The 17,147-nt window shown below is 40.0% G+C and overlaps 1 protein-coding gene across 1 annotated transcript in view; it reads right to left on the bottom strand.

The window, feature by feature from the left end:
• The window catches only part of kcnq3 (potassium voltage-gated channel, KQT-like subfamily, member 3), a 104,259-nt gene that overhangs the window by 16,246 nt on the left and 70,866 nt on the right, over positions 1-17,147 (bottom strand). The window contains exons 3-4 of the mRNA XM_066687557.1: positions 1,489-1,579; positions 789-915 (exon numbers count right to left, since the gene is read on the bottom strand). Of these exons, the coding sequence (XP_066543654.1) occupies positions 789-915; positions 1,489-1,579 (218 nt within the window). The remainder of the gene's footprint in view (positions 1-788; positions 916-1,488; positions 1,580-17,147) is intronic.

Consider the following 17,147-nt stretch of genomic DNA (forward strand, 5'->3'; position numbering starts at 1 on the left):
ATTCTTTGTATTTTGTCTCGTCTCCATCCCTTTTGTATGCGCTATAACAACACTTTATTTCTCTTAATATCTTTTTGCATACTTCTATTAAACCATTTTGGCCAATGTTTTTTGGTCCTCAGGTTTTGGTACAAATTTCTCCTGAGCCTCAAAGAATATTCTTAAAATATAACCATCCATTTTCAACTGAATCTGTATCCAGTGTGCTCCAGTCTACCTCTTCTAAGTGGTGCCTCATACCTTCAAGGTTTCCTTTTCTAAAATTGTAGACCATTGTTTTAGACTTGGTCCTTGTTTTTTTAAAGTATGCCTCAAAGCTTGGATAGTACCTATATTAAATTACATTATTGTATATTTTGAATCAGTGGGAATATATACTGAAACTCACCTCTCTGACTTTCATTTAAGCTGTTTAATTTGTTCATGACTGACTGCCTCATTCAGACCAGGACTCATTTCCTTAATGTGCCTGTACTGCAACTGGGCTAGACAGATGATTACAATATTAGGAACATAATGTGTGTGTAAATGCATGACGCAGAAGTAAATGGAGTTCTGTGTCTTTGATTGGCCAGGTGCATATAATAAATATGACTTGACATGATTTTTCCTTTGTGCTATCTCTATTATCGCATTTTAGTCATGATATCCGGGTTTATTAGGGTCAGTGCTTATTAAAATAATAGGCTAGGTAATCAAGGAAAGCGCAGCACAAAAAAAGAAATCTGTGTTAAATGCACGCCCCTTTTTTGTTCTGGCACCAACTGGCTCCTGTTTGATACACTTACCTAAAATACACAGGGGCTTCCGGGCGAATTTCAGACGCCCCCTCCATCCTTTGTATCTGCAACAGCAACCGGCAGCCCAAATTCGTAAGCCAAACTCTGCTCCAAATATGAAGATTGTAAAGGTTTCCTGAAAAAACACAAGGTTAACAATGATTCCATTTTGTTTTGTTTTATTGGATTTTGATCTGTCTACAGGAGGCTGCATAGTGTCCACTGTTTCTACAAGGAGAATACAAAAAACTACATTTTCTGCAACTGCATTTTTTTCCCTAATCTAAAGTGGTCTTTCTGGTTCTATATGTAAGAATATGTATTTATGTGTTTGTTGTTTCTTTGTATATTTAAAATGTATCTTCAGTTATATTCTTTTAGACAGACAAAATATGTGAAACCAGTAAATAATAAGAATATAGCAGGACAGAGAAGGACACAGACTGGGGGGAAATATGTGGCGGCTGTGGTAAGACCTTTGCGGAGATCACCTCTAAGTGTCATCATTTTGTTATGGTAATAGAATTATATATATGGGTTTAAAAAAAAAAAAATTGGAATCATATGTATGGTCCATGTTATTTATAATTATGTATTGATAGTAACAATAACAAAACAATAATAAATCAATAATTTTATATAGCACCATTATTTAAAAAACAAACAAATGCAGTGCTTAAAAGAGTGAATGTATAATAATAATTCTTACCAATATAACAAGCCAGTGTGCAGATACTTTTTCATGTTCTTTGAACGTCGTTAATATGGCCAAGATTAAACACCCAAGAACGATCAGAAAGCTGCAAAACATTAACAGAGTACAATATAACTTTTCTAAGTACAAACAAATTACCTGTGATCTCAAATTGTACAACTGAATGGGATGAGCTAGAGAGGGAAAATATAAAAAGGCTTAGCAGAGAGCTCATTAGACAGAGGCTGGGAATAGATATCCTCAAGTAAGCATGTACTGTTTAAATCAGTCTATTGCCATAGAATCTTGCTCAAAAAAATATTTAACTTGGAGAAAAGGGTTTTCTATTGGTAGTTTTTTTTTCTTGTGTTAAATAGTTCACAACTTTTTGCAGAACCAATCTACTTGGAGACTTCTTTCTAAAAGTCAAGACATACAACTTAACCTGAAGTATTTAAGCGTGCCACAAGAGGGCCTTCTTTTTTATTTTATTATTTTATTATATATATATATATATATATATATATATATATATATATATATATATATATATATAGATATATATATATCATGAATACTTTGCATGGAAAATTATTTTTTGAATAACATCCAACTTCCATTACATAGTAAGAAATTAAATGTAAACACATATTTAGACTTGTTTTGGCAAGGGGTATGTATAGTGTGTACAGGAATGGTTATTTTTAAGGTCCAGTGAGATCGTTTAGCTCTTGAGAAATGTAAACTTTTATCACAATCCCCTTATCTTGCCGCCATCTTCAGACTATCTGTGATTATTTTACTTTTTTTTTTTAAAGAGGGAGAAAAATGTGCACACGGGTCTGATGGCATTTCTCTGGGCATTTTAGGACTTTTTAATACTGCAAGATAAATAATAGATGGCCTTTCCAGTATTGTTTGGGGAAAATGAGAAAAAAAAAAAAAAAAAAAAAAGAGCTTAGAACATGGATTGATGTGCATCAGATACTGTGCAGGAAAACAAACAAATTTGGTCTGCTCTGGAGATAGCAGAGATAGTGGTAAGTATTGTGTTTCAGAGTGTGGAAGCTGAGACAGTGGAGTGTGTGTGTGGGGGGGTATAGTTTCAGGTGTTTTGACAGCACTCCAAGCTGGCATCCCTTGTGAAGAGGTATGGGCAAGCCAGGCGCCAGGGCAAACAGTACTATCAGCACTGCCAGAAACACAGGACAAGGACAGCAACCAGAGCCAGGCATGCTGTTTGTTGTAGATTGGGTTATTTTCATGTAAGACGTACACTCACACCATCATATTTATTGTTAACAGATCATCTTTATTTCACAGTCACAACCCATTTTGATACTAAACTGAATCTTCAGCAATGCAATCCCCCGTATTTTCTTTGGGCCTGGACCCCATTACTCTGTGCAAGAATTTCTACACACAATATTAGACAAAACTGTTCTGCTGTGACAACTAACCAACTGAAGTCTGAACGGCCAGAGCATTATGGGAATAGAACCCCTATGCATCTCTGACATTCCTTTCTCTGTCTCAGTTCTCTCCCTCTCCCTATTTTTTTTTTGTCTCATATCATCTCTTTCAGTATGTATGTATGTATCTGTCTATCTATTCATCCTTTTCTCTTTCTTTCTCTCTGTCTATCGTTCTCTCTCAGTACTATATGAGTCGGCATCTCATATAATAACTAAGCTTCTGAAAAAACAAAGATTGCTCCAGCATACAGGCACTGCATTTTTAAATCTAAAGTTAAAGAAAACAACACACCAAAAACAAAATCACTCAATCTCTAATTAACTATTTGACAGATTGTGATTTATGTATATTTAACTAGTATGCACCATAAAAACACACTACCAAAGACATTTCTGAAGAAGACATCTGAGATAATTTCCTGAGTAGTGGAGTGTTTACAGGTTTGTCCCACAAGATGGAGTTACAGCAGCATTACTTTTCTATAGTCTTCCTGAACTAAAACACCAGCTCCTTTATCAGCCCCTAGTGAATATAAAAGAGACTCTATATACTGAAGTGAAATTTTGGAAATAAATAACCCCCCAAAAAATCCCTAAAACCTTTATGTCAAAGCAGACAGTAGAAAGCATATTTAAGAACTGGATTTGAGGTCCCTCTTTATGTAACTTGCTTACAAGTTTAAATAAACACCAAAAGTAAAGAAGAAAAAGAAATACTAAACTCATGGTCACTTGTTTCCAATGTCACCTTCACTCATTCATCCCCTGTGTGAGTGTCCATTGTCTAATTAAACCTGCAAAGTGAATCAATTTGATTCTTCAGAAACATGTATGGCTGGATGAAAATCTGTGACTTTTTTTCTCTTTTTTTTATTTTATTTAATTTTCTGTCTTAACGTGGGTGTTACTGGAATAATGCCTAACAGATAAAACAAATCAAGGAGCTTCAACCATTTCATTATCTCCCCGTCTGCGCAGACTTATCAGTGTCTTCCAGACGAGATGTCTCTTGCTTACCATTTCATTTCATCACCCCTCTCTGCCCGAGACACTGCAATGACGTATGGCGGACCAGGACAAAGTCTATCACCCGCTAGTCACATAACTCATGCAGTTGGTCTCTCATGTGTCAGTCATTTACTGCCCTATTTTGAGGGAAGTTCACGGTCATCATAGAAACTGAGCAATATTTCATTTTAAGAAAAAATCTATAGTACATTATTATTATTAAAACTACTCTTTTTCCTTATTAGTGTTACAATGATATACAGGTTTGATTGATAAATCACACTCTGGTGCCCAGCTTTTAATGTATAAAAATACTATTATGTTTTCAAAGTCTGAAGCAGTCCCTCATACAGATGCTTCCAGATGGTGTGTACAGAGTGCATGGACACCATCCTGGCCTCTTTGAGGTCCTAGGTTATCAGAGTTTGGATCATCTGCACGCCAAGCAAGGGCACATGCAACGCTAGTAATCGACCATCTAGAGTGAATAAGACTAAAGGTCAGCCTGAGTGGTGCAGGCCACCTGAGATTGTTTCAGCAAAGCGTCTTCAGTCTCTAAACTGTCCCCTGTGGTCCTTGCTGCCCAACAGACAACACCCAAGCAGTTGATGCTCTGGCCCACGACTGGCTGAGCAGTCTTCTGCACCATTATTATTGCACCTGACCCTACACTTCATCTCAAAAGAAGATCAAGAAAGAGAGAGTGATGGTTCTCTTGGCTACACAGGTCCTGGTTTGCAATGCTTCTCCAGCTTTTCCAGAATGAGCCATGGCAGATCCCCATTTCTCCTGTTTCAGGCCAATGGCAGTCTATCCCATGCTGATCTAACTGTGTGTTTGACACCTGTTCCAGTTCTGGTGTCTGGCTGAGGGCCATGATCTGGTGATCTGCCTGATAGCTGTGATCTCCAGCTCTTCAAGGATGAAGAAACGCTCAAGGTCTACTTGGATGTCAAATCTGTCTTCAAGGATGCCAGACAATTCACCTGGCCTCCCTTTGTGGGGTTTTTAACATTGTCCAGGAAGCCTTCACACAACGACACTGTGGAAGTGAAGTTTATTTTGTGAAGATGACTTGCCTATGCAAAACTTACTATTGAATTGCAAGCACTGTCAGTACACCCCTCATGCACTTGTTTCACTGGAGATGGGTCAAGAGCTTCCTCCCCCTTCAACATCAATCAATCTGTAAAACTGTATCATGTAAAAATAACCATCACCAAGTTCTGAGGAACAAGCAGGAGCAAGAGCCTCTCCATCAAACCATGGAAGGGCCAGTTGGCAGCTTTGACATAAAACCTTAGCACCTTCCAAAAGCATGATGTATTGCCCATACATGGTAACTGTTTTCTCCTTCTGAGAACCAGATGTACACTGCCACCTAATGTTCTTAATCATCAAAGGGTGAGCTGCAGAATAAGATAAGGCAAACAAACAACAAATAATCTTAATATTATTAAGGAAATAGAGGAGATAGCGCTGACTGACTAAACCAGAGCGCAAAAAAATACTTTTCTAAATGTATTTATATGTTGTAATGCAGAATATTTAGCCTGTAATTACACTGTCCAATCAGCACAACCTTTCTCAGAGCAACGTATGTTTGTATATTTTCTGCGTTTGCTTTCTGACTCATTTTCATTTTTGAGGATCATTTGCAATGAGAGCGGAAGTTTGACACAGTGTTGAATTACAACAGCAATGTGCAGCTGTGAAAACTGTGGCAAATCCATCTATCCAATTTGTATAGTACGGTCAAATGTGTGGTGTATTCAATGGCAATAGTACATTTACCTTACCAGCCACTGGTAATTAAATACATTGTGCCAATGGTTTCTCATGGTAATATCTTGATCTTCAGTTGATAAACCTCTTAGGAAGGCAGAAATGGGTCCGCTTTAAAGATACGTGATCTTTTAAGTGAAGCACAGGCAGAAAAAGGAATAAAAAAATTTATAGTCAGAGACCTATTTTGAACCTTGAAAACAGGTGCAAATCTCAATTTTCTAAGACCTCAATTTCTGAAGAATTCTGCAATCTGTGCTTCAGTGACCTTTTCCATTTCCATACTTTAGTCACTCTGATAATTAACGAGTGTTGGAAAACTTCAGAACTGTTTAAGTGGCAGTGCTGTGGAAACGTGGTTCAGACTCTGAATTGGTAACTTAAGGATTGTGGGTTCCACTGCCAGTCGAGTAAATATAAATATACTGTTGGGTAAATATACTGGTTCCAGTGAAAAGTTCAAAGCTTGAGTACCCTTGTAACTTGATTTGAATAAAGGTATCTGCTAAATTCATGAATACTTTTCTTTTAAGTGTAAAGTTGAGTCTGCCTAAAATGCAAGATGGAACTAACTTTCTACATTATAAGATGTTCAAAACAACCCATGCAAAAAATGACATGTCCCTTAGGGTCTTCTCCATTTTTATTTTTTATTTTGTTTTTAGTGTATGTGCATAATTCTTCCAAAAATTGCTACACACACACGCAGACATAACAAGATTCACAGCATCTGTAGTGTGCTATTTATACATATGACCTAAACCAGATTCTAACCAACCCTGGCCCTGGAACAACACAGCATTTTAAGTGTTTTTGTTTTATCCAAACTAATTAACCAGTTATTTGATTCAATTATTGGGCTTCATTAGTCAACATTACCATATGTTCAATGCATTCAGCGATTGATAATTTAGGTCTATTTATAAAACCTGCATGACTGTGATTCTACCGTATCAGGGTTATCCCTCATTATTCTATACCCTAAACACACAAGACAAACAAAGATGCATGGAGTACTGCAAGTTTTCAGCAGAAATGCAGTAAATGGCAAACTGAATTGTTGTTAAGCATTCACTAATGCAAACTCCTCAGGAGGAAGAGCATTACAGTGGGACAGATGGATGGACTTTATAGAGCGAAACAGGCAATGAAAACCAAAGTTAGGTGACGCATCTGAAAACCATGTGAAGTTTTTTGGGTTGTTTTATTCACAAGCATACATGCATGCATACATACATACATGCAAAAATGTGATCCATCCCACAGACATCGTGTTTAACAGAGCTGGAAATATATGTATGGAGGTATGACTTATATTTTGTGTTTTTATTACAGGTTTCTCTCTCCCTCGCCTTGCCTTCGGTTTCTATCACAATAAGGGACTTGTGAAAGCATATGCAGACACACACACACACACACACACACGTAAATACAGACTCCCATATCTTGAAGGGTTAAAAACATTGCCTGAAATATTTTATAGACCATGGAGATGCAAACAGTTGAAAATACAGACTGAAGGTGTCACAGTTCTAAACACATCCCCAGCTCACCACAAGATGTCGCCATCACACTTTCTTCCCAGTCACCTCTCCCAGTTCCCTTCATTCAATCATTCAATCACAATCCTGAAACCCATGTGCACTTCTGCAATCACCCTCTGCTCCCATTCGCCCTGCACCTCCCAACCTGGTTTTCTGTTCCACATATAAACCCCTCACTGTCTCTCACTCATCGTGAAGTTTTGTCAGTCTTATCTACATGCCTAGCTATTGCCTTGATTCCTTGACCTCCCGCTTGACTTCCCGACCATGACCTTGCTCCTCTCCTGATTGCCTGTTTGCCTGATCACCCAACCCTTGCCTGTGACCACGACCACGTCTTTGCCCCTCTACCCCGCACCGCAACTGCGTTCCTTGTTCCTGTGCCCCGCAGTAAGTTACAGAAGGACTCATTCTCAGGGCTGAATACAAGGTCCTCAACAAATACCAAAACAGATCATTACAGAACTGAAAAATGTGATTGCTCTATTTTAAAACTTAATTAATGCTACTGCCTCAGTTGTATCCTAAAAGCTGTGTAAGCAATACTGAATACAATATGTGAATATTATTTATCATGTATATTTAAAATAAGAATGCAGATTCTTAGCAGAACTCTGGTCATGACAAAGGATGTTTTATTTTGCTATTGTTTTCCATTTACTTACGTGTGTTCTCTTAGGTCTCTCACCATGCATATCAGCAGATGCCTAATATTTATGTTACGGCATGAGTCGGCTAAATTTCCATGCTCCGAGAAGTTAGACTCCTCATATTTAAATGCTCAGCAGTTTTGGAAGATGGTATTTGGTTAATAATTAATTATGCTAAAACCGACTGAACCAAATAAGCATCCAAGCAAAGAACCAAAACAGCATGAATATTTACTTTCATATTTCATATTTCAGTATAGACTGAGTGAATTATATACATGTATTAGAAAAGGCAGCTGTTTCTGTTGTTTCATTGTTTTGGTGCACACTTGAAGACTGACAAAACAGGCAAACTATTGAATATCTCATTGATCAACAATATTTGTCTATCTTCACATGTCCCTTAGGCCTAACTGAAACTGTTCTGTGAATGATAGTAGACAAGGTGACAGCAGATTAAAGTCTTGGATTAAGATATCTTTTTCACTAAGACCTGTGTTCCTCAAATCAAATCCTCAAATGTCACAATCCAGCAGGTTTTCACTCAGTAGGTCTTTTTATTTCACCTTGGAAAGGTTCAATATGTTAACTAATTGCAAGTTTGGGTTGGAGTTAAAACCAGAAACACTCCAGCACCTTGAGGAACAGACTGGGTTTATCATGCAGACCAGTCAGACTCCTGCGACACTAGGCAGACAGCAGACATAGTGAATGCCACCAACAAGCCATTTCTCCCTGCCACGAATCAGATAAACAAATTGTTTAGCGAATCTCATTCTGTCACTGGTGGAAAGGAGCAGGCTTATTTTCCAGCGTGGCTCAGTCACTTTGACAAATGGGGAGGTGGCTTCCCACTGCAAAGGTTTTCATCCCTGTTCACTTCAGTGAAGCAAAGAGACAGCCTTCTCCAGTAACATGAAACTGTAGCCCTCTAGCTTTATTCTGTCTGTTCAGTCTCACCAGTTAGATCTGTAAAACTGCAGATTCGCATGAGTAAATGCAAAAGAAGCAAAATGAGATTTGCAGGAGCAATCTGGGACACAGAACATGAACATTGCTCATATTAAACATTAAACGCAAACAAAATAACCACCCCTAAAAATGTATATAATGCATACACACACATATCTATATATAGAGAGATATACTCGCAAACTAGATTTTTTACATTTGTTTTTTAATAAACAGGAAAAAAAAATCGAATTACATCTTGCTGGATATTCAGGAGAAAAATGCTAATATTTCATGTTGATTTTCTTTCTCTAAAAATATATAAGCCACTTCTCAATTGTTGCCTAGTAACTGTCTTCAACTGCAATCAGCTTATTGTTGATTAATTCAGAGAGAAGCCTTTCCATTAATTCATTAATTCAGTATTTCATCTATTTAGGATAGCATCCAATACTGCAGAGGGAAACACCAAGCAAGGTGTTAAGCTTACAGTGTACATTAATATAGTGGTGGACAGGGAAGATTCCATGGGAGATCTTGTGAGATCTGTACAATACAATACCATAACTGTATTACACTTATACATTTGTTCCCAAGAGTACTGCTGGTATGAAGTTGCAATAGATAGGTTTATAATATGCTGATGGTATACTATTTGTATCAAAGGGAGGTGAGGAACAATAACAATGGTGCTCAAATACACAGCACTGAGCAGAGTCCTGCACCTGTACCAGACACAGTACCCTCTTTACCTCTGATGTAGTGCCTTTCAGATTATTTAACATCAGTTGAGTCAATTAATACACACAGAGAGCCCAATTCTTTCCTGGAATTAGAGGGAGAAATCGATTCCATCTCCAGTTTACAGAGGGCAGAAACAGCGAGAAGTTATGGCAAGCCAAATTATCATTTAGAGATATCTCTAAATGATTTCAAGATATCTGCAAATCATTTAGAGATATCTGCAAATCATTTAGAGATATCTTCAAATGACATCCTGTTCATTTAGAGATATCTGCAAATCATGTCAAGATATCTTCAAATTACTTCCTGTATTTTGGCTGTGATTATCACTTCCTGTTTCCTTATTCAGTTACATAGAAATGAATGAACAAGTTAACAGGAAGTGATAATCTTGGGCTACATACAGGAAGTGATTTGAAGATATCTCTAAATGATTTGCAGATATCTCTGAATGAACGGGAAGTCATTTGAAGATATCTCTAAATGATTTGCAGATATCTTTAAATGATTTACAGATACCTGCAGATCATTTACAGATATCTTCAAATCATTTAGCGATATCTCTAAATGTACTTTTAAATTAGATATATTTAAATGATTTGCAGATATCTTTAAATGTTTGAAGATATCTGGAATTATTTGAAGATATCTTGAAATATTTGCAGATATCTTTAAATCATTTAGAGATATCTCTAAATGATAATTTGGCTTGCCATAAGAAGTTAAATCTCAGGAAGACATAACCAGATAACAAGACAGACCCAGGAGTTCCACGTTTGTGAGGGGACCTTATAGCTACGAATCCATCATTATCTACCTCCTCCTCCTACACCCAGAGAGGCACAGCTGAAGGATTTAGGTCAACGTGATTCATGGATCTGGGCTGAGGCTCTGTGGGCTTTTGTGTTTAGGTAAGAAAGAGAGAGCAAGAGAGAAAATAAAATGTGTGGCGAGATAATGCACACCTCTAGTAGAAACTGAGATGAATCCTGCATAAACATGTTTTAGGATGTATAGTCTGTGATAATGTCACAGCTGAGGGGGTTCAGTGTGAAACACATAAGCACTATGCCATTTCAATTGATGAGCGAGAGAGGAACTCACAACCCCCTTCGAATTCTCTCCCTGGGCAGGCTCGATCAGTCCTCAAGACACAGGTGGTAAGTAAATGTATTTAAACAGGTTTGGTTTGACATGCACAAGGCACAAAGGCTGTGCAAAACAAAACACAATCAGGGAAAATCACAAAGGCAATAAATACACTAAATAAAACCCACCTTTAATATTAGTGGCGCATAAGAGACTAAAATACCCTAACCTAAGAACAAATAAATAATGGATCTAATAAAACACTATCAATATAAAACTAATCTTCCTGTAATGTAAACAGTCACACTAAGCAGAAACCAATTCAGAGGCGTCTCTCCCAGAGATACTCAAATGTAGCAAGAGAAACTCGCAACCAGGGATACTGTTAATTCACTTCTGTCTCTTCAGGTAGCAGCCACCCCACGAACCACCTACAGATAAGAGAGGCCTACTCTGGGACGCAGTCTCTCTTCTGTGCCTCCAGGGCCGGGAGCCCTTTGGGCCAGGCAGAAGCTCGGACCGATTCCCCAGATTCTTGGATTCTAGTCTGTGCAAAATAAGCAAATATGAATGTCTCTTCCCTTTTCTATTTCATATTGTAAATCCTGGGACAGCCACCAGAGGAGAGCGAGGGAAGACAGCAGAGGTTAAACATTGCAATTGTAATTTCAGTCCTGGTTCCAGAAGGACTCTGACCGCCTTTAACATTTTCCATGGTATTTGAAATAAAGTGCGCCAAGTGCCGTGTTTTAAATACATCGTTGTCTTAATCACTCTTCCATTGACAGGGAGACACGTACTTATCCACGCTGGGCAGGTCCGTCTTTCTCCCATGACCTCCGAAAGTCACATCTCTAGTTCAATGTTAGTTGGCTCTCCCTCCAGTCCAGGTCCCCGGTGTCTGTTGCTTCACTGTCCAATCCCCCGCTCCTTCCTCCAGTGTGTGCTTGTGTCTAAAAGTGCTGCATTGTGTCCCTTGTACAGCTCTGTTGCTAGTGTGTCCCTCCTTCCTCAGTGAAGGGAGGTCCCTTCTTTTATAAGCAGAACAATAGGGTCAGGGGTGCAGGTGACAGTAATCAAGGAGGGGATACGGGGAAGTTTATGTGGGAATACAGCTGGGCGGTGTAAGGTTGGCTGTTAACTTAAATGACACAAGTGAAGCAATAAACCAATTCAAAAACAATTAAGGAATAAAGAATAAAAGAAACCAAAACAAGGTTATTAATAAGTGAAAATAACAACGAACCTGGACCACTGCAAGGGCTTTGTACTACAGTGCCAGCTGAACTTTGCCCACCTCCCCACGTCCTTCCCCACCGATGTGGCTCAGATCGCGTTCATCATCACCCTCCTGACCGGGAAAGCGCTCCGATGGGCTTCCGCTGTCTGGGAGCAACAGGGAGAGGTGACACAGTCCCATAGTGCCTTCCTGAAGCACTTCCTGGATGTCTTCCATCACCCAGCGGAGGGGGAACAGCTCCTCGCACTGCGCCAGGGCTCCTCGTCTGCCGCAGATTATGCCCTGAGGTCCCAGACCCTGGCAGCGAGCAGTGTATGGGGAGATCGGGCTCTGCTCACTGTTTTCCATCAGGGACTGCACCAGGACCTGCAAGCCAAACTTGCGTGCCGAGATGAGGCTCTCATGCTGGAGCAACTCATCCAGCTGGCGGTCAAGCTGGACAACCTGATGAAGACGAAGGGAGCCCGGTCCACTCCTGCTGTGTCTCGTCTGCCTGCCAGCCTCAGCCCTTCACCCAGCTCCGTGTATGAGACGCAGTCCATGCCGCTGGGCAGAACACGCCTGTCCCCCGATGAGAAACAACGGTGAGTGCAGCAGCGACTCTGTCTGTACTGTGGACAGTCGGGGCACTTCCAGGTTGCGTGTCCGAGCCGTCCTGGCAAATGCTTTACTCCCCCTGACGACCCTGTGAGCGCCACCCTGTGCCCACTCGTCACTCCAGCTGAGTGCCATGTTCGGGCTCGGATCCAGCTCGGCAATAAACAAGTCTTTGTTTATGCGCTGTTGGACTCTGGTTCTGCGGGGAATTTCTTCAACCGAATGACAGTCACTAAACACCACATCCCTCTCTCGCCGTGTGTGCCTCCTCTCCATGTCCGGGCTGTCAACAATATAAGAGAATTTGATATGCTTGATTTTTCAGTCAATCTAAATAAATATTTGAACTGAAAACTCATGGGTCAGTTGGTTTCTCTTTTAAGATTCTTTTTAGAGGGAAGATGCGGTAAAGTCACATATGTTCAATAATCATTTATTTATGACAAAAATAGGAAACTAATATCATTCAATTATATTACTGAAAATAAGTAATATTAAGATTCTGTTGGATTACAGTAAGAAACAGATAATATCCGATTTCTCCTTTCTCCCCACAGGACAGGTTAGGTCAGGTTAGGCAGCAGTGTGTCTCTCTCTATCTCTCCTCTCCTGCTCTTTCTTGTTGCTCGTTGAAGAATGAAGAATGAAGAACTAAACTTCTCTTTGTTTTCCTTTTTATAAGGTTTTCTTCCAACCAATAGCATTTTGCCACCACCATGACTTGGGTGCTTTATACTAATGTAATTTAGGAGTCTGGGGGTCCTTTGAATTTGGCTAGGAGCCAATAAGAGGACAGGTCCCTTTTGGTCTTCTGGACATACAGATAAGGTTACTAGGGGCTACCAGAGGCTACCAGTGGCTACCAGGGAGCTTAGATAAAAGGAAGGAAGTCTGTTCCTTCTTCCGAACCAGATAGAACAGAATTTCCCATAGAAAAATACATTCTAACAAATAATATCTTACAACAACCAGCCCATTGGTTCCAGTCCAGTGTCCCAAAAGACGAGCCCCATGAACATGTCCATCGGTCTGCTTCATTCAGAAACCCTGTCTATCCTCGTCATTGACTCGCCTGGAGCGGACATCATTCAGCCTGCCGTGGCTCGCTCACCAAAACCATGTCATTTCGTGGACTGATGGGGACATAATCTCCTGGGGGCAGAGCTGTTTTTCCCGGTGCCTGTCTCATCCATGCCAGGCAACACACATAGAGAGCCCCCTTCTATCCGCTCCAACACAGATTTATTATTATTATTATTATTATTTCTTGGCAGATGCCCTTATCCAGGGAAGGAGGGACACAGATCTCGCCTGAATACACCGACCTGGCGGCAGTGTTCAGCAAAACCCAGGCTTCCCGTTTGCCACTGCACTGGCCCGGGGGCTATGCCATTGACCTCCTTTCGGGCACCTCTCCTCCACATTTACCCTCTCTCTCTCCCAGAGTCACAGGCCATGGAGGAGTACATCAGGGAGGCTCTGGACCTGGGAATCATCCGTCCGTCCACGTCACCTGCTGCCGCCAGCTTCTTTTTCATTTGCAAGATGGATGGCAGTCTTCGGCCCTGCATCCTCATCCGGATTAGAGAGGGCGATGAATGGAAGATGGCATTCCTTACACAGACCGGACATTATGAGTACCTGGTCATGCCGTTCAGTCTCGCCAATGCCCCTTCTGTCTTCTAGGCATTCGTCAATGAGGCTCTGAGATCTTTCCTCCATCACTTCATCATTGTCTACATTGACGACATCCTCATCTACTCCTCCTCCCTTTCCAAGCACATCTCCCAGGTGCGCCAGGTGCTCCAGTGTCGGGCAACGGGCTATACATCAAGGCGAAGAAGTGCGAGTTCCACCGCCAGCATGTGAGCTTCCTCGGCTACATCATCAATGCCAGGGTGTGCATATGGACCTGGAGAAGGTGAGTGCTGTCACCAGCTGGCCTCAACCCCACACTGTGAGGGAGCTTCAGCGCTTCCTGGGCTTTGCCAATTTTTATAGGCGGTTCATCCGCAACTACAGCTCTGTCACCTCTTCGCTGACCTCTCTAATAAAGACATTCACCTGGACTGACGCTGTCACTGCCGCATTCATCCGCCTCAAGTCCCTCTTCACGTCAGCGCCCATCCTCAAGCACCCGGACCCCTCTCTGCCGTTCATCGTAGAGGTGGACGGAGTGGGGGCTGTGCTCTCCTAGCGCCACGGACAGACGCCCAAGCTTCACCCCTGTGCTTTCTTCACCCACAAGCTGTCACCGTTGGGGCGCAATTACGACATTGGCAACCGTGAGCTCCTTGTTGTGAATATGGCTTTCAAGGAGTGCAGACGCTGGCTGGAGGGTACATCCAGTCAGCGAAGCGCCTCAACACCCGTGAGGCACACTGGGCACTTTTCTTCACCTGGTTCCACTTCACTTTAACCTACCGCCCGGGATCTTTGTGGGAAATGCGAATTAACAACCTGTATATATGGGCACCAAATCTAAAACAATATACAATTTTGTTCTCGTATTTTTTCATAGATTTAACTTTTATCTTGTGTGTTTTTCCAGATTTAAGGAATAATTAAAGCCTTATTTTTCAAAATACATAAATATTTCAATTTTAAAAATAAATACTTAATGGAATTGCTAAAAATTATTTGAAAAATAAATATTTGCTGTTTGAAAAAAATATTTTACTTAAATCTGAAATCTAACTCATAAAAAATATTAAATCTAAATCTAAATGCTGAATCTAAATGTTAAATCTGGGGTTTTGCCAAATAAATATTTAGCTAGCATGCAAATGCGTCCCACCCATATGCTGTACAACAGCCTTCTCAGCCCAGTCGGGGCGTAGTATAACGGTGAGCTCTAAAATCTTAGATTTTGTGTTTTGACCGGTTCATCAAGTTGTCTGAGTGTATTTTTGTGATGATTAGTCGTCGATCTACTGACAGACTGGCTCAGATAAAATGTGAATAAAACAATCACGTTGGGGCCAGGGCAGGGCTCTGATAAGTGGTGAACTGCCCAAGGACCTAGATACCCATAGTGTCAAGTAATAAACTTTCAGAGAAAGTAAATATTAATACAAGGCCATTTGTTTTATCCTGGTAAATGCAATATTGAGTTGATAAAAGGCATCAAACTTGTTTATAAATTAATCAGGAAATGCTGTTTTTAGATGGACTGAGTAGGCATTGATCTGTTTTTATCATGGTGAAAAAGAAAATAATCAGTTTCATTCGTAGAGTTGTCAGGTACAGGGGCAAGATTTAGTTGTACTGAAACCCAATAGCTGATACAGCTAGAGACACTCTTAGATGGAGAAATGTGTGCAGGGTTTCTAAGAGGCACTAAAATATCATCTGCATGTGTCTTGCTAAACTATGTATTTTATTTTATTTGTATTACACATCCTATAAGTGCCCTGGGTTTTGCATGACTTGGCTTTTTAAACTATATTTCAGTCACACAAAATGCAGGACCCTACCTCTTACAGGTATGTGTGTTCTGATATGTTTTCCATATAATTATAAATAAGCAAGTGTCTATCCATCCATCCATTTTATACACCGCTAGTCCTGGTGAGGGTCGCGGTTACACTAAGCAAGTGTAACATTTACAACACTCTGGAATGGCATTTCAAGTGGAGTTTCAAACTCTCATGAAAGGATTACAGTGTTTGGCAAAGCTTAAAAATCAAAACTGACCAAAAAACATGTCCCATCCTGGTCACACTTTGCAGTAAGGTACCATGATTCCTCATGAATGAATATATGAATACCACAGGATAAACACAAGAATATGTCATGCACTTAATGTGAGTTCTGATGTTAATTATATGTATAACAGGGTTAGGGTTAGGGTTATGGCTATGGTATTCATATATTAATTAATGAGGAATTTTCATTTACCCTGTTTAAAATATATAACTCCGTTATCAGTACTCCTAGGTTTTTCTTATGCAGGCAACGAAATCAAAAAATTATTCATCTCCCGAATAGAACAGAAACAATTCCAAACTTCCTTTACAGGCTGAGTGAGTCTGCGCTCCACATAAAGATTTTTTCTTTACAATGTTTTCCTGTCAGATGAACACATATAAGACATCACAGACAATGATTCAACCACATGGCTGTCATATTTTTTGTCATAAACATTATGATGTTTCACAAGTTGGGAATATAAAAATCACAATGTTTAAGGAGTACATTTGGCATTTGTGGGCATTTGCAGTTTCCTGGTCAGTTACTTCCAAACCTACATTCAGTGAGTTGGCAGTATGCAACTAGATAGAGAATAAAACGTTAAGAAGGAAGAGTAATTCCAAAGAATGCCATATAATGACATCTTGTCATTTCTTTGCATTAAATCAAATTACATTAACAGCAGGCAGCCAGGATCAAATACTGGTTGGTTACTGACTGCATCCATCTCTTATTGAAATGTACAGTACACTTCTAGGTCCCTTAGCCATTTATCACTGGTTCTTTATAAAATACTACCACTGAATATTTGAATGCAAGGGCCATTATTACTCATATATTTCTTTTAGATGATGACCAAACAGATTCTGTTTTCCAACAGTTTTTTATTTTATTATTA

The sequence above is a fragment of the Amia ocellicauda genome, chromosome 2 (assembly GCF_036373705.1).
Source record: "Amia ocellicauda isolate fAmiCal2 chromosome 2, fAmiCal2.hap1, whole genome shotgun sequence".
Classification (NCBI taxonomy): domain Eukaryota; kingdom Metazoa; phylum Chordata; class Actinopteri; order Amiiformes; family Amiidae; genus Amia; species Amia ocellicauda.